The sequence below is a fragment of the Acinonyx jubatus genome, chromosome A1 (genome assembly GCF_027475565.1).
Source record: "Acinonyx jubatus isolate Ajub_Pintada_27869175 chromosome A1, VMU_Ajub_asm_v1.0, whole genome shotgun sequence".
NCBI lineage: Eukaryota > Metazoa > Chordata > Mammalia > Carnivora > Felidae > Acinonyx > Acinonyx jubatus.
Window position 1 is genome coordinate 155,630,671 of NC_069380.1, and position 18,561 is coordinate 155,649,231.

At 37.7% G+C, this 18,561-nt stretch overlaps 1 protein-coding gene across 1 annotated transcript in view; it reads right to left on the minus strand.

Moving 5' to 3' along the window:
* Positions 1-2,482: 2,482 nt before the first annotated feature.
* ELL2 (elongation factor for RNA polymerase II 2) overlaps positions 2,483-18,561 on the minus strand; it is a 70,941-nt gene continuing 54,862 nt past the window's right edge. Inside the window, exons 6-12 of the mRNA XM_027037620.2 lie at positions 15,354-15,478; positions 15,110-15,197; positions 12,942-13,515; positions 10,282-10,348; positions 6,689-6,860; positions 4,585-4,629; positions 2,483-4,494 (exon numbers count right to left, since the gene is read on the minus strand). Of these exons, the coding sequence (XP_026893421.1) occupies positions 4,378-4,494; positions 4,585-4,629; positions 6,689-6,860; positions 10,282-10,348; positions 12,942-13,515; positions 15,110-15,197; positions 15,354-15,478 (1,188 nt within the window). The 3' untranslated portion in view covers positions 2,483-4,377. The remainder of the gene's footprint in view (positions 4,495-4,584; positions 4,630-6,688; positions 6,861-10,281; positions 10,349-12,941; positions 13,516-15,109; positions 15,198-15,353; positions 15,479-18,561) is intronic.

Genomic DNA, 18,561 nt, shown 5'->3' on the forward strand with positions numbered 1-18,561 from the left:
ATTCAAAAACAAGGGAAACATACTTTTTCTTAAAAAGTACTTGGCCTTCCTTCACATTTACCATTTCTGACAAAATCAACTTACAGACAATAATCTAGATATTACCCCCCCCCCCCCCACATTCTAGTCTCCTTTGAATCAAGAATTTGTCTAGCCTGTGTGGTGTTACTGGAACGGTCACTTTGTGAAGCTCATTGTAAGGTACCAGCACATGAGGGGCAATATGGAGAAACGGTTAAGAACGCAGATGCCAGGGTCAGGTTTCCCAGATTCCACTGTTTACTAGCTGTGTCATGGACGAGTTTCTTAACTTCTCTAAGCCTCAGTTCACTCACCTATAAGATGGAGATAACAGGGTTGAGGTGAGGAGTAATGGGACAATGCACGTATAGGAAACAATCGGTAAGTGATTCTTGTTCTCCAAGTAGATGTTGCCTCTGGAGGGCATACACTACACTTTGAAAACAGGCAGGTCCTGGAACAAATACCCTGCCCCCACTTCCTAGAGTCGCCAACAAGAAATAGCTCTGTCCCAGGAGGATCATTTACATTAGGGCATCAGAGAGCACTCTGTTAGGGGTTTTTTGTTTTTGTTTTGAAAGATAAATTTAAGAGCCTTGAAAGGAGACAAAGGAAAAACAATTCCCAGAATTGCAAAGTTAACATTTTTATTGAACTGAAATTGGTGTAGAACAAAAGGGACCACCACAGCTGCTGAAAAGTCCTTGTGACATTTTACCTTTGAGGGTCCTAACATGGTTTGGGTGGAACAACTGAGAAACAGTGTGTTACGTGTGTGTGTGTGTACACACACACACACAGAAATACTTAGAAATGAGCCTCACATCCTTTAGTTTTGGGTTACAAAGAACAATGATAACATCTTCTGTTGCCTTCATTTAGTAGTGTCAGTTAATATTCTTTCACAAAAAGTTCCTCAAAATGCTGGCTAGAATTTTCCCCCCATCCGGTACACGTAAGAAAAGGATTCAGTAACACTTAGGCAAGTAATAAACCATAAGAACTTCAATAGTAGTAAGGGCATATACCACGCATACATGACTCAACACTCACACTGCCAGAAATACAGTGAACTGGCTAAAGAGTTTCAGCCAAGTACCAGAAGCAGAGAATGCACTAGTGGAAGGGGTAAGGCAACCAAGGAGAGTGTTGGAACTGATGGACCACTTGTGTCTAACCATTTCAGCATCTTGCTTCCAACATGCAAGTATGCATTTGTTTTACATCATGAGGTGAAATGCTTTAAGGGAAAAGAAAACTATTAAGTTTAAAAGATCAGAGATGAAAGGAAATGAATACTGAATTTTTACAGTCACTGTGCATGGAGCAATGATATAACTGACCACACCAATTATTTTTGTGAGAGCAAGTACTGAACCACCATCAAACTCAAGAGTTGGAAGTTACCCCCAAGTATTCCAAGGGAAATAAATAACAAGATAGGAAACAGAACCTCTGCTTAAAAAACAAAACCACATCTAGTGAATGTTCCTTTTGGTTTGTACTCAGTCAGCTGCTCATTCAATCTGGAGTTAATCTGGTGTTGGTAAAAATTTCCAAAAGTGCTTCAAATTATTTTAGATGAAATGTGACAAATGCACACACACGCACACACACACATACACACACCCCTCATTCTCTCATCTTGATAATGCTGTTTTATACTTACTGTGTCTCTCAAAACAACTAAATAAATCTTTCCACTAGAGTAACTGGTACTAAGTGGCCACTCATTCCTGTAGCAATTATTTGAGGGAATCTAAAAATCTTGCAGTAGGAGATAAAGGATGACTATAAATATTTTACTAGGCTCATGGCCATCTTCAAAATAGCAGATTCAGAGATTTATAGCTCAAATTTGCGCCGACAAACACACATTTTGCAAGGATCTGCCCAATGTATATAACAAACATCTAAATTAAGGCTTTTATAGGTAGGTGGTCAGGTCTGTGACTGTGCAACGCTGGATTTTCATGACCTATCTCCAGCTTCCATTATCACCCAATTTGTAAACCAGAAGATGTGCTGTTGTGGGTAGGTGGGAGCTCCAAGGGCTAACAACCAGGGAAGGCTTGTTCGTAAACAAGATCTGAAATAAGAGTTGGCAGTGAAGCAATTGAGAGGATGCCTCATATCATGTAGAGGGAAGAGTGATTTGTACCTGCTGACATGGATAGGCATGAGATTTAGAGACCTAAAGGTTTAGTGCCATTACTAAACCAATGGTCCTCACACTTTGACTTGCAAAAGTCACCTGGAGCATATTTAGGAAAATATGGATACCTGGGCCCTATACCCAGAGATTCTAATTTGGGTGATGCAAGTGTTTGTCCAAGTACCTTGCTTTTGAAAAACACTGCTCATAGCAAATAGCAGCAATCTTTGATTAAAAGGCCAAGATGTCCAAGAAATGACACCAGTGAGGTCATTACCTATAGACAAATCCCTCAGGAGACTCCACCATAATATAAGGAACACATTTATTCCCATTTCCTATCTTTTTTCAACTCAAAGTTTGAAATCAATGAACATTTAGTAATGATTGTACCAATTCTGAGGTAAAAGGAAGAGCACCAGGGATCTCAATGCTAAAAGAAACCAATTCTCTAGGACGTCTGTGCTACAGAAAAATCAAATTCCTGTAGTAATGTTACAGTTATAGTGTACAGGGCCTTGTATCAGTCTTTGCATCGTCTTTTACTTCTGCATACGTTTCTATATTATTTACTCTTTCCAGTTAATGTTTTAGAAGAATTCAAAGAGAAAAGTTCATCTACATGCTCTCAGGTTCTCTAGATACCAACATTTTCTGGTTTATACCGATACACAACAAAGTTACTTATTTATTTATTTATTTTTTGGATGCTGGAGACAAACTTTATTAAAGATACTACCAAAATTTTGGCAAACATTTCAAAACAGATTTGTAAACATAATGCTTCCCTTTTCAACTGGCAGCACTTTGAAAAGACAATACGATAAGACAACACAACTTGAATCAACATTAGTTCAAAATCCTTATATTTTTGACCACATAACTTATGTTCCCACATGATAAAACAAATGATAGTTTAAATCAACGTCAACAGATAAACTCCATGAAATGAAAGTTTGTGCTGTTTGATGAATCACAGTATGTTATGGTTAAATATATCTGCTCTTTTTTATATTCCTGGCTCCCAGGATGAAAAAAAATCTTTAAATATACATTTCATGTAGGTAATAGCTTCTTTGCATATCTCTCTTCAAAAAATACTTTATAGCAGTATATAAATAGGTTACCTACATGTTTAATTTTATAATTTTGCCCCAAAACTATAGATCTGTTTCATTTTCATAACATATTGATTTTGCCCAACATTAATAAAGCTGACAAACTGTTGAAATGGAAATGCTTTTGTCTTCCACGATAGAAGTAGCAATTTGACAGGAAAAAAAAACAAAAACAAAAACAAAAAACCCTACAGTAACACTCGTCTGTTGTTTAACCTGAGCGTTTGGCCTACTGAGAGTAGCAGCTTTTTTCCTCCATGCACGCTCACATCCACACCACCTCTGCACACATACTGGTCGAGCACACGCTTTCAGACGCTGGTAGGCCACAGTATACTTCCCATTGCTCTAACCAAGTGGGAAGTAGTGTAGCTAATGATTAACCACACTATGTACACAACTAGCAAACACCTTAAGGCAACCATTGCAATGGGGGGTTAACTTGCAGGGCGGATTTACTGTTCTAGATCAAGTCAGCCTGTATGTACATATGTGTGCATATTTATACACATACACATACACCTTTCTATTTCTTAACCCTCCAAAACAATGTTTTAAATTTTTTTTTTGTATTTTGTGCAAATTTCTAAATATTCTACCATTTAAGGCAAAGAGTTTGCGTTAAGAAAGGTCAGAAAATAGGCTTATGTTTATCCAAAAGCATTTCACCTTGCACATTACTGTTTTTTTTTTTTAAACACACATAACTTTGAAGTATGGACATTGGATCCCCAATATCTTAAAAAAAATCATTTCTAATGACAAACATAAGTTTTTAAGGAAAAGAGCTGATTTGAAGTATAGACACTGGATCTCCAATATCTAAAAAAAATTATTTCTATTGACAAACATAAGTCTTGGGGGTGGGGTAGGCATGGGAAGAAGGACCAGAAAAAGCAGCTTCAAAAATGCAGGGAAGCAAAGTAAAATGGAAAAAAAAAAAAAAAGTAAATAACTCAAGTTTACTAATACTGAAACTTTCAACAAGCAAAGTTTCATTTTTTTAGCATCTTAGAGCAACTCATTTGGAATTTTAAATAAATAAGCTTAAGTTTATTCACATCTTCTGGTCCAAGCAGAGATCTAGTGCCATGACTCTGCTTGCTGTTGGTCAAATTCACCTATTAGTCTTTTGATGTGAGCCAGCTTGTTATGAAGATACTCGCATCTGTATTTTTCTTCATGATAATTGGGACTGGACTGCAGAGGAAACAGACGGGAGGAATTAGGTTGCAGAATTTATAATACTGCCCCAACTACGGGTCAGAAACCCACAGTGATGATTCCTACCTGCTTGATCTTCTGATATTCTTGTAAGACTTCTTCATGAACATTCTACAAAATTAAAAATTAAAATCAGAAGGGAACAATTTTTTTTTTTGGCAATATAAACAGCTAACACACATTCAGCAAGGGTGGGGAAATACTGATGATGGGAATGTAAATTGGTACGCTCTTTAAAGAAGGCAATTGGCAACTGCTATCAAAATAGCAAATGCAAAACTGACTCAGCACTTATACCTCTCTTTCAGATTTGCTTGCTCCTAAGTGAAATGCTGCACGTATAAGGTTATTTGCTGCAGTACCGTTTGTAAAGCAAAAGACAGTAAAGAAAATTTAAATGTCCATTAATCCATACAAAGGAATACGAAAAGGCCATTAAAAGGGGTAAGTGCTTCACGTACTTATATAAAGTTCTCTAAGATGCATTATATTGTTTAGTGAAAGAAAGCAAAGTGCAGAATGACTTATACAGTTTGATATCATTTGAGAAGAAATATAATACATTCTAACAACTTCCTTCTAAGATGCACGTTTCCTCTCATTTTAATGCAATCAAATAATGTGTGACAGTTTAACTTACTGGAACAGAAGACAATAGTACATATTGTAACTGATGACATCTTAGATTCAATTACATATAGCACACAGGTGAATTTGCTTGTGTATATACATGTGTATATACATCTTACACACACAAACCTCTGAAAGAATGCACTGGAAACCAGTACCATTGATTGCCTCTCAGGAGGGAAATTGGGTGGCTAGGGAAGATGGCTAATACTTATCTAACCTTATGTACTATGGACTAAGCAGTTTCCAAATACTTACATTTATTCTGCACAACTCTATCTAATCACTTTATTTTATGGATGGGAATTCTGAAGAAAGTTAGGTAATTTGCCGAAGGTCACACAAATATTCAATGGTAGAGCTGCGAATCAAACCCTGGCAGTTTAGCTCCGTAGCCTGCTCCTAACCACTAACCAATCCTTGGAATTACATTTTAGTTTAAATATAATCATGGTACACTGGTAAATAACTACATGTAAAAAAAGAAAGAAAGAAAGAAAGAAAGAAAGAAAGAAAGAAAGAAAGAAAGAAAGAAAGAAAGAAACACCCCACCATATCAATGACCTCTTGCACCCTCAAACACAAATTCCTCTGGCAAAGTCTTCCATAACTCTAGGCAGCCTGTTTAAAGATTAAGACCCACTAATGGAAGGCATGGTCTTTAGAGCGCAGATGCTCTCAGGTTGTTTTGCCAACTGTGGGAAACCCATTCACGTTCTCTCATGTGGGTCCCTGTCAGAACAACAGTTACTAGGCCAGAACGAAGGCATTGTCTATGGTTGTGAATTGTGACAAATTTATCTGGCCTACATAAGGAGGGACACATTCATTTGTATTAATCCTTTTGCTTATAACTATGAGAAAGAACAACCAGTATGTGGGTCTGGCTTTTACTGGTTTGCCAGCTATGGTAATACTACTAATTAAAGTAGGGAAGGGAAAATGGCTTAGTATCTGTTAACAAATGTCAGTCTTTGGAATAGCTGGAAACACCAAGCTTTTCTTCACTTAAGCCCCAAATCTCTGTGGTATTAAACCCTTTTTATATCTTATGTCTATATCTTCCCTATTCTAGGCCAGATTGAGTTTTTTTCTAAAAAAACATAGACTTGAAATAGCAATTTTTGGGAACAGCACAAGATCTAACAGCTATGGTCTGAGTTGGCAATGCAGTTAAATATTTCAATGAATTCCAAATCAACTTTTTTCCTATTTAGTTGTGTTTGCTTTTTACCTTGATACTCTATTATGTTACAGTAAGTATATAAGCCTCTATTACATATTTTATACATATTATGTTATATAAAGTTATTTTCCACTGACAGAAATACAGTTCGTTGTGTTTACTTATTTTAGAGAACTATTTCAAATACTGTATTTAGTTTCCTAGCTAATTTTCAATGAAGACCAAAAGCTGCAGAGAGGCTGGTTTGCCAGAGGACATTCTCCAAAGGCCAGTGGGATGCCTGGGGGTGGACTGGGTAGAGAACAAAGAAGGTAAAATATGGAAGTGAGCCTTTCTAGGAGCAAACATGTTTACCTGATACTCTTTTGAGCCCGGAGAAAGCCGCTTTCGTTGTGCATCAAGTTTGATAAATCGTCTAGCTACAGTCTCCATCCTGGCATGCAAGGCCCTGTATTCATCATATTCAGCATTGAAGTCATCCTTGTAATTCTGGCGTTGCTCATAGGAGACGATAGCAATGTATTTTCTAATAAGAAAAAAGAAAAAAATATATAAATGGAGACAGACTACAGAATAAACATATTGCACAAGTCTGACATTTAAAACAAATATTTAGAAACTGTATCCAAGCATGTTTCCCTAGATTGAAAGTTGCCCTGCCACTGTTTGCTGCCATGTCACTCCTTCAAAGAACTTTCAGGTGAAATTATCCCACAGGAGAGCTTAAGATGTTCAGTGAAGGAAAGTTAAATGTGAGAAGAACACGGTGGCAATGGAATTGAAGTGTGACTAGAAAACAAGGCTTATACAGATTTAGCTTCCTCAACCTTTCTCTATCCAAAATAATTCACCACCACTCTAGCGGCAGAGGCCAACCCATCTGTTCCGAGTCACACGGAAACAGAAGGACTCGGTGGGTAACATGAAACCAGGAGAGTGTCACCCAGTCACTAAGTAAACGCTGAAGTCAAAGCTCTCTCTAGTTGTGCGGCTAAGAGGAGGTCTGTCTTTTGGCCGTTTACACCTGCTGCCAGTAAGGCACCTGAGGCTTGTTCCCTCTGCCTCTTTCCTCCCATGTTTGACTAGGCAAATGTATAGAATACAAAAGGGAATGAATAATTTTCTTCTTTTGAAATGACAGACTGGAAGAAAAAAAAAAAAAGAAAAAAGGGCATATCTCTCTAGGTCTTTTCAGCCCTAAAGTGTCATATTCTATGTAACTGAACGTCAGTGTCACAGTATTATTCTAACTTAGTTTCTTCACGAATCTGTTTTACTTTAGGATGTAAATACCTCTAGGGAACTGGTGAGTGAAGGCCATTTTCCCAGCGTGTCAGTTTATTCAGTGGTAAGCAAATTAAAACGTCATTTTAATATTAAAACGCAGTATTATTTGTTTGTGGCTCTGGGAAGTGGGATCACACCAGGGGCTGGCCTGGGTCTCTGTACTCTGCGTTCCTGCCATGGAATGCTAAGTTCCCTTGACTTTCTGAGATAAAAACTGACATTCCATAGCAATCTCCATCAGGGGCAGGTGCTTCAGCACTCCTGGACATGCACAGATAATTCTTAACTGTAGGAAAACCTTGGAGTTCAGTCCTTCACAAAAATGGTTTTAGATAACCTTACCAGTTTTATTTAAAATGAGATGGCACAAATGTCTGGTTGGCAATGTGAGAAAAGCGATGCAACTGACCACTTAATGTCCTCATTAATATTTTTATTCATGCCAAGTTAGCCTCTGTGGAGGTTCGGTTTCTAAGTGTGAGGGAGACAGCACTGGTATGCTGATGTCTCTGATGTAAGAAGAGTGTGGTGAGCCAAGCAGTGACGCAGGGCTGTCCTGATGTCACAGCGGAGGAAGCCCAGGGCAGGAAAGAGCTTCCTGGGGACAAGTGCAGGTAAGCAAAATGGCTACACTGCTCGAGAAACTCTGGCTTAATGTGTTCTATGAAATATCCTGCTTTCTCAAGATCACACCCAAGGCTACACCCTCAGTATTTTATTTAATAATTTCCTTAGGGAAAAACACCAATCTGGCCAACAGTTGTGTTGCTATTATAGAAGATTATTTGATTATATTGGCACTTTAATGAAAGGCATTTCACTATTTTTAACAAAAATTATTATGGTTCTACAGCTGGCTCTAAATGTAATGATGGAATAAAATTTCAAAGGGTTTGGATATTTCACAGCCACAAGTAACAAAAGTATTCTTATTATATAAAAATTAGGGATATTGTGGTTTAGGTATGAATTATTCAGAGGCTGATCATTAAGGTTTTATTGTATGTCTTTTTGGTTTTCTTAAGAAACAGCTTAAGTTCTGTAACTGCAGTGATTTTTCTGAAAATCCATGCTTTCTCACCATTTTAAGAAAATTGGCTATAATCATGTAAGACAGTTTTGTGACAAAATAAATTGCTTTTACTTTAATAAATTAAGCAAACGATTACACAGGTTACATACTTTTGTGATTTTTGAGAGCCAGAAACGTGACAAATATGCCAAAATGCACTGAGGCAGATGCAGCGACCATCCCTTAGATTAGGATGTTAAAAACCAGTTTTTAAATATAGAATTAACTGGTTAAGTTGACAAAGCACAGCAACATCCTGAGTGCATGAGGAAAGGGTTAGAATTCTTTTTGAGCCTCCCCACACGATTCTGTCACATAGAACTAGTTTACATCACTATTACAAAAAAGAGGAATTCAAAATCCACCGCAAGAGAATGAGAGCACAGTCCTGCAGTTGTCAACGGAGGGGGCCAACTTCCGCAAGACTTTTAAGGAGAAGTGGGTTTGCAGTAGGAGAGGCGAACCCCCTCATCAGTGGAGCCAGACGCTATGCTGTCCCCCAAGCAACCCTCCCTGGGCCAGCTTGGTGGTGGCCACTTTTCAAAGTTCCCCCACGCCCCGAACTCTAAAACCAAATACCGCCTCCGATGAGAGTGCTTGGTATGGTTTCTTGGGTTCTTTTTAGTCAAGAGATGATAACCAGCATTATGGTTTCATGCTGTATCATTCCCCAATAAGTATAGCTTTCACACTACTGTTAAGCAAAAGTAACACATTTTAAGTATATTCTTTACTCTGGAAATCAACATTTTGTGGTACACGGAATGCTAAACAGCATAGTTTAACTTTGTCCACCATGAGATGCTAATAGAGAAAAAACGTTCATACAGCTCAGAGTCCATTTTCCAATCTACATTCAAATTATTTTGCACACTTGTTCATTTTCAAAGCTATCTGCAGTCAAATCTGTTTGTTCTTCCACTCTCCATTTTTCCAGGCTCTCGCAACTTAATTATTTCTTCTTACAGAAGCCTTTGAGTCTATAAAAAAGCTAGAATTATGTCTACAAGTTATAATTTTTGTGATAACCAGTTACAAAAATGTCCCCAGCTCAGCGTTTAGCAACTTGTTGTCATAACAAGAAAAACATTATAACTGGTACTAAAGTGAAATGATCTGATTTTACTCTTCTCTCCTTTTAAAATTAATTCCATGGCAGAACTTTATTTAAATGAAAATCAGTCTATCTCTACTTTGTATTAACTGTGGAGATTTAAGCACTTTATCAGTAATAAACTCTCTCTTTGGGTCAACAAGTGAATGTGCATTGATAGACTGTCAGCTTTGAAGAGTCAGACCCCTGAAATCTTCCACAATCAAATGCCTGACCTGGCCACAGAACAAAGGACAGGCTTCTCTATACTTAAAGGCCACAGAGCAGAACTCAGTGCTGGGGGAGACACAACCTGCTTAGGCAGACAGGGGTGGATTTGGGACGAGCAGGCTTAATGGCAGCCTTTCAAATGCAGGGGTGGCTCTGGGACTCTATTTCTGGAACTTCTTTTCTCATTTGCAAATTATGGGAAAAGAATTTGCAAACTTTCTAAAATTAAACAGTTCTCTCCCATTGGCAGACATCTGAACTTACATCAAATAATCTGGGAGTTCAATTGTTGAAGAAGGCTCCATGGAGGCAGTGCAGCCCTCTTTAACTCCTACAAAGAAAAAAAAAAAAAAATCAAGCTTTCACCCAACAGTATGGTTATAAAATGCCTATAATTCTAAAATAGATCAGAAACATCTGGAACACTCTTCCTCAAATTCTATTCTTCCATCTCAATAAGCAACAGTGAGCAAGGAATACAATTGCACACGAACAACAGAGGCCCTGTGAGCAGGGCCAGCAGAACTGACGCCAGGCATTGAAAGCGCCCTGGCTACCGCAGTGTCTGCACAATAAAGGAATTCCGTCTTAACCCAAGGTCAGTCTTCTATTCTTTCAATAACAGTTGTGGCATCTGCCCAGTAATTCAAAGACTGTGCTGGCAGATGCAGCCACACAATGGAAGATACAAATTTTACATCAACATCTACTTTTCATAGGATTCGAACAAGGCAGATGAGACAATGAAGTCAGGTAGCAGACCGCTTCAGTCACTGTATTTTATTGCTACCCTTTTTGTATGCAGACAGTGGAAGGGGTAGGAAGTTTTCCCATATGGGTTTTGAAGTAATTTAAAATAAGTCATTACTGAACACCGATGTACACTCCTCTGGTCTCTTATCTCTAAATCTCATATTACTACACAGATTTGTTAAAAAAAAAGAAAAAGAAAAATAAAGTGCCAGTCATTCATGGCTATGCTATGAAAATGTGTAAAATCCCTCACTCAGGATTCTATTTGTTTGAACACAACCAACATTTCCTGAGGGTAAGTTTAGGCTTTTTATCAGGGTAACTTTTTATCATTCAAACTAGAATTAAATTAATAACTCACATCCTAACCCTGCCTGCTGGCAAAATGGACATGTTCAATATAAAACAAAAGTGAATATTTGATAATTCCTTAGTTCAACATTTTAAAAGACCAAGTATACGAAATAAATTATGCAAACTCTGTGGCCTTATTGTTATGTGTGTGTGTGTGTGTGTAGACTTTGAGACGCCCCCCCACTCCTTTTTTTTTTTTTTTTTTTTTTTTAATAATAGCCTGAGTCTTAAAGGAAAAGGCATTGAGTGCATGTCAACCTGGCTTCTTCTTTGCCATAGACCTAGATAAATTCCAACAGATTCAGGGGATGTGGGTCTGGATCTATCCTCAGTTTGTGATAATCTCAAATGGCTTTGAAAGGTACTACATCCTTAGTGAAGGATTCAGAGACTCAGTCTGTTTCTTCAAGTCTCCAACTCTGAGAACACTCAAACTTTGCTGTACATCTCAACATACTGGGATCCAATCCTCCCAGCACTAGCCTGACTCAGGATCACCATCTCAGCGTTGGAAGTGTGTGGACTGGGATATACCCAGGTATACTAACTCTGAACACAAGGTGTTATTACTGCTTGCCTCTTCCTGACTTGGCAAATTTAAGTACAATAGTGTTTGAGGGAAAAAGCTTACACCTACCTTTTGGGTCACTATACAGTATCACACTGATCTAAATATTTCAACAGATAAGCTGTGATGTGCAGTATAGTCAATCCAGGTCAGTGAAGGCACTGCATTTTACTATGCTGCAAAGCTCCTCTCGTGGTAAAAAATGGTCAGTTAAATCTAAGAATTACAGACTTCCAGTATTATGGGCAAATTACAGAAAGGCAACACTCTTTAACCTCTTCATTAAAGTAACTTTTCTAAAGTCGTATTTTCCTCGAGAATTTTGCTTTGGTTATGCTGGGTTTAAAATTGGTAGCAATGCTAAATGAGGGGCTTGAATCTTGGATGTGCTGTTTGGGGGACATTAAGGTTTAGAGCACAACTTTTTTTTTTTAAATAAGAAAAATATAATTTTTTTACTAGGTGTTAAAAATCATTACACCTTAGGTAAGTGGTCTTCCTAGGATTAGTTTTTCTTTAGAAGTAAAGCATTATTTTAAGCTTCTTTGCATCTCTAGGTTATCTGGCTTTTTAAGTTTTCAAAAGCTTGAAATGGTTAAATTTTACTAATGCTAGTTTACTAAAACAGTGTTCTCAAAATTGAAAAAATAATTTCTTAAGCTCTATCAAGCAAATTGCCAACAGCCTTGCATAAGACAAATTGCTTTCCCTCTGAATAAAGATGATGTTATGGATCTGCATATGCAATCTTACCTTGCTGGTTTTATAAAGAATTTGACATTTCCCCTGTGTTAACATTAATTAAGGCAGGGGTGACCCTGTTTCTCTGGCAAAGAAGGAAAAGAATTATTTTTATCGCTAATTGTGTGTCTGGTAAAATTAGTTCAAGAATGGCAGAGAATAGGTCACGTTGAGGTTGTGCAATACCCTGACAGTTATGGAAAAGAGCAACAAAGTCTACCTTTTAAGAGGGGGTCTCTAGAGGATAACAGTCATTTTCAAATGTTACCATGTTATTATCAAATTTAGAAACTATGTTTAATAGTTGGCTAAAAAGAGACCAAAAATTACTGATGTTAAATATAAGAAAAGAAAAATCTGCTCCAAAGCACAACACTAAGATTATTAACACAAGGTCATTTGATAAAAAAGCATTACTAATTATATAAACAGCATAATGTCCCTCACGATAGTCTGCTCTGCCCGATCATTTAACACATGTAGTTGGTTTTACAAATGTAAAGTGTACCTTCATTGGAATCTGGACTGGAGTTGTTCAGCTTGGCAATTTCCTCTTCTTCTCTTTTAAGGTCCTCTTCCTTTTCTTCAGTCATCTCAATGTCGTGCTTTTTAATTTGGTCCTTTTCCTTGTGTTTTTTAGACTTCTTTTTGGACTTTTTGTGAGACATTGAATGGGTTTCTTCCATAGGCTTTGGACACTTTAGTAGAACTGAACCAGGGGGTAAGGTTTCCAGAGAAGTCCTAGAGGTATATTTGTTTTGCTGGTCCTCATAGATACTACTGTTTTGACTAAAACTGTCAACAGGTAGGTCTTGAGTCCCCCGGCCTTCTGGAGTGCTAGGGGAATTGGAGTTAGAATTTACAGTCTGAGGAGGGTTGGAAACGGGCAGGTGGGTTGAAGGCAGTGGTGGAGGGGTAGGGATGGCAGCAGCTGCAGGAGGCGGCAGGAGGCCTGCAGCAGATTTTTCACTCGTGGGATTCAAATGACCATTTAATGTTGGCGGCACTCTATTTGTCAGGTGAGATATTCGAGCTTTCTTATTCATTAAAGGATCAATGAAATCTGAATCTAAAAGCCGTTTCTGTTGGGGAGGGGCAGAAAAAAAAACGAGCCACTTTGCATTAAAACTCAATATGTGCATCATTGGCTACCATATGAACAACTGTGCTTATACTTTCTGATCATATAGCCCCACCCTAAGTTCTTGGAGAGACTATGCCATTTATGTGGACTGTACCACTTAGGAGAGTACTAAGAAGAGGTAACCTTCTTCCTCTGAGGGCTGTGGCTGACCTAGTTATATTAAAAGAGAGGAAGGAGAAAGCAGTTTGTACCATTTCACTCGGTGAGGACTAAGAAGGGTAGGTAAAGGGCAACAAAAGCCTACACTTATTTAACCTCCTCTAATGTGCTAACATGCTCTACTTATGAATATTTTGGCTGCCATTTATTATTTTACCTGTCTTAAAATGGGAACAGCCAGCACTTCAAAGTAATTTCTCTAAGTATCTCTATTATTGCTGAAATGCTATTCAGTTTTTTTTCCCCTCTAAATATATCTCTTCATCAGATTGGAAGGTAAGTTTTAATAACTAGTCCATAAAAATGATATGGAATTAGTATTTCAGAAATTTAAAAAATTATGCTAATACTGTCCCAATCCAGCAATAACAATATTTAAATTAAAAAGGGAATTCAGATAGTCGAAAAGTACAAAGCATACATCCAATGTAATAATGTGGCCTAAGCTTCACCTTGAAAAAAAATAACAGTTAATCATCCCATTAATTATTCTGTTTCCAACTTAGCACCATTGATTTGGCAGCCATTACATAATTAGATTACAGTATAAATAACTTCATGGCAGTTGGCATTAAAAGTGAGGATTCTATAGACAATGTACATGCAAGGACAAAATTGCTTTTATTTTGTTCTCCCTCTGTTCCTCACAATAGGTTTCTAACAGTTTTTGACATGTGAGTAGCCTTTTGCCCACAGCAAGCTTACTGTTGTCCACACATCTGTCCTGTCTCCCGAATCCTTGGGAGGAGGGTCCAGAGAGAGGAGCACTGTGTGAGCAGCACTGGGGTAGATAGGTTTGTCCCACTGTCAATCCCCAAATCAGGGAAATAAAGAATCTTTTGGGGGAAATTTTAAGCTGGAAGGAGTGAGGTCTAATTGGAATATTCTGACTGGGATTTAATTGAAAAATACGTTAAGGACACACATGTATGAAAAGGACAGAATTTTTTATTTGCTTATTTTATAAACATTTTTCCTTAAGAATATTTTTCTGGAACATGTTTCAGGTAGTATTAAATGCCTCCAATTTTCAATATAATCTGAGACAATACAGGACTGGGTAAGTCTTCCAGGTAGTGACCAAATAAAAAAGTAGATAATCTTATAATAAAATGGAAACTTCAAATATGGAAAAGCAGAGTAGATATTAAGCACTTTGACAAGCAGTGCTGTGTAGTGAAAAAGAGGTGTGGGCTGTGAGCCAGGACCTGAATTCTAAACAGAGCTCTGCCATGAGCTGGCCATGTGACTTTGGGTAGGCAAGCTGTGCAGCTTCTCTGGGCCTCATTTCTCTCATGCATAAATCAGACCACGTGAACTAGCTGGTCCCTAGAGTTCACTTAGGGGCTATGGTTATGTAATTTTAGGAATACCTGAGGAGAAGATGCAGCATCTCTACTAGAACATACAGGAGATTCTGAACGGCTGGTGCTGGCAGCATTCTGAGATGGATTTAATTTTCTGTAAAGGACACATACATATGTTCCAGTTATGAAGAGAATTTTCAAATGTTCATGATAAAAAGCTTACTCTTGCTTCTCTTTTCCTTCTCAACACTAAAATAACAATAACTAATATTATCACTTACTTGATCGGTTTCAAAGAAGAAAAATTTACCTCGAGAGCACTGACTGTAATGACCGTCTGTCGATTTCATTGTATCCAGGCCAGTCTTTTTGAAGTTCTTTAAAAACATAATCCTTTAAGGTATACGAGAGGTCCTTAGGATTCAGATTGGCTACCTGGCACATAGTGTGAAAACAGAGCATTAGCCGTTTTTGCTATTTCCTAACCCAAAACAGGCAACATTTTGCATTTACACTGAAAACAACTGTACCAGTTGGCTACAAAGGGACTGCCAGTTTTGCATATGACAGGTCTCAATAAATGCTGTTTGACTTCATTGGGGAATTAAAACTTTATATATGCAGCTAAATATTTTTTCCTTGAATGTCCACCACATGACATTTCTATTCAAACAGCCTACTGAGGCAAAAAGTGGAGGAAGATTTATTTATTTATATATATTTTTTAAGTCAAGTTTTTCTAGTCAAAGGAGTTAGGTTAACAACTTCATTATTTACTTCTGGCCATTAACTCCCGTTACTTGTGAATAACAGTAAAAATCTTTGATCATTTGTATTACGTACAAACCAAACAGTGCCCAAATGTTGGGTTATAAACTTTCCCTTCAGCAATCAGCAGAAATTATCTCCATAAATAGTATCAATTCTGATGCCCTTGTCTGTCATTTCCTTGGCTTGCTAAGCTTGCTTCTTGTAGTTGCCAGACCTCCTGAAGAACCACTTATTCAAAGTCCTTGAAATTCCTGAAAACCAATAAATGGAAACGTACAGCAAAATAACCCCCAAATTACTGTTATTAGTCAGCTAGTTTATTCTCAAGTGTAATCTTTTTTTTTTTTTTTAATTTTCTATTTTTGAACGTTTATTTATTTTTGGGACAGAGAGAGACAGAGCATGAACGGGGGAGGGGCAGAGAGAGAGGGAGACACAGAATCGGAAACAGGCTCCAGGCTCTGAGCCATCAGCCCAGAGCCTGACGCGGGGCTCGAACTCCCGGACCGCGAGATCGTGACCTGGCTGAAGCCGGACGCTTAACTGACTGCGCCACCCAGGCGCCCCAAGTGTAATCTCTTCTTATTGCTTAACTGCGATTCGTACAGTGTCCAGGCCTAGATTCCATCAACAATGCAAATGTACAGATTCAGGTGCCAAAGCAAGAGTCATGTTTAAGGCTGGTGGAAAGGTAATCCTCCAGTTATTTCCTACTGAAATGTTTTTTTTTTCTTTTTTTTAAGTTTATTTATTTTGAGAGAGAGAGAGAAAGTGAGCAGGGAGGGACAGAGAAAAAGGGGGACAGAGGATCCAAAGCAGGCTCTGTGCTGACAGCAGACAGCCTGATGTGGGGCTCAAACTTGCAAACTACGAGACCATGACCTGAGCTGAAGTCAGACACTCAGCCAACCAACTGAGCCACCCAGGTGTCCCAAAAATGCTCTTTTTAATAAATTGACTTCTTTCTGTGTCTTTTTAAAGTACTATCAAATATACTATGATAGTTTATGGTTTTTTTACAGCTTAACATTAATCTAACATTAATACTGTTATAAAGTAGAAAATGGTAGGCTTAAGATTCAAATTTGCAAACAAGATGACACAAAACCAGATTTCTCAAAGTGGAAAAATACAATGCTTAGCTTTTTCCTATTATCCTCAGGACTACAGACTATCCTCAGGTCCTCATAATGGGACCTTCTCCTGCTTTCCTCCTTCTGCCTTTTTGTCTTTTTTGTGCACTCTTCTATATGCTGGAGTGCTTAGGACCTATTGTCTGCCTTGTATTCTTCATTGTCATCATTATTTCATTCAGCCTTAGCAGGCTTTCTTCTTTGCTTTCTTTCATCTCTACAACAAACATGGGCCTGGAACTCATGACCTTGAGATCAAGAATCCCATGCTCCTCCAACTGAGCCAGCTATAAGGCTTTCAATAGCCAAATGATATACTGCTATCTCCTAATTTATAATTCTACCTCCAATTGTTGTCTCAACACCATGGCCTTATATGTAACTACTAAACATCTATCACTATTGGGTTATGGCTAACAGACATCTCCTGAACAGAAATCCTAGTGCCCCTCCATACACCTGTTCCTTTGCCATCCCTCCCCCTCTCAGTTAATGGTCAGTATCCATTCAGTTGCTCCATTTAGTTGGTCTGGGTTTGAGTGCAGACACTGGCATTTTTTAAAAGCTCCCCAGAAGATTACAATGTGCAGTTAAGATTATGCTCTAGATTCTGCCAAATGATTAACATAAAGACACTCATGTCCCATTTGCTGCTGAATTAAGCATACCTACATTTTAATGTACTTATGTCTATATACATATAAAGAATCACATAACTACTGACATCAATAATACCCTCTGTGTGAATGAATTGCCTCGGCCATCATTTTACATTTTATCGTATAAACTTAGGAGGTAATTTACAACCTCCCTGGAGATTCAGTCACCAGATATTTTGTGATATGTAGCCTGAACCTCCCTCCTTCCCCCCCACCAAAAAAAAATTAAAACACACACACACTCTGACACTCATTCATTCTTTCACCCTGTCTTTTGAGCTCTTAAAACTGCTATATGACATATGGATTTAAATTAAGTGTTTCCAAAAAGTGTTCAAACAATTTAATAAGATCCTTGAGAATGTCCAAGATACACTGGGGGTTGATTAACCTAGAATTGGAGATTTTGGCTTTATTCTTTCATAATATTTAGTATCATGACTTGAATGTAAGAGAATAGATGAAAAAATGGACTTAAAAGTGTCATTCTTTGAATAATAAATGAAAACCTATAGGTTTATTTTTTTTAATGGTGAAATTTAAGAACTGTGGAAATGTTACTGCTTTAGAAAAAAAATTCTTTGATTTGAACAGTAATCAATATTTATGACCCCAAATCAATATGAAAAATATAGCAAGTTATAGTTTGACAAACTAGTGACATCAACAAAACCTATGACCTACTTTAATACTTAAGCTTGTGATTATAAGGTAATTGATCAAAGGTAATACTTTACATATTCATATCCCTTAATAAAGACAACTGAATGATCTCAGCACACTCAGTGGCAAAAAAAGGTAGAGTAAAAAGCATGCAGGGCAAGACACATTTGAAACTATTTAGTAGGTAAACATATTCTAGCTTATACAAACCAAAGACTGATAAGAATAAACTGTACAACTTCACCTATATAACAATAAAAATTACAGCAGTACTTTAGTGACCCAAGACCAA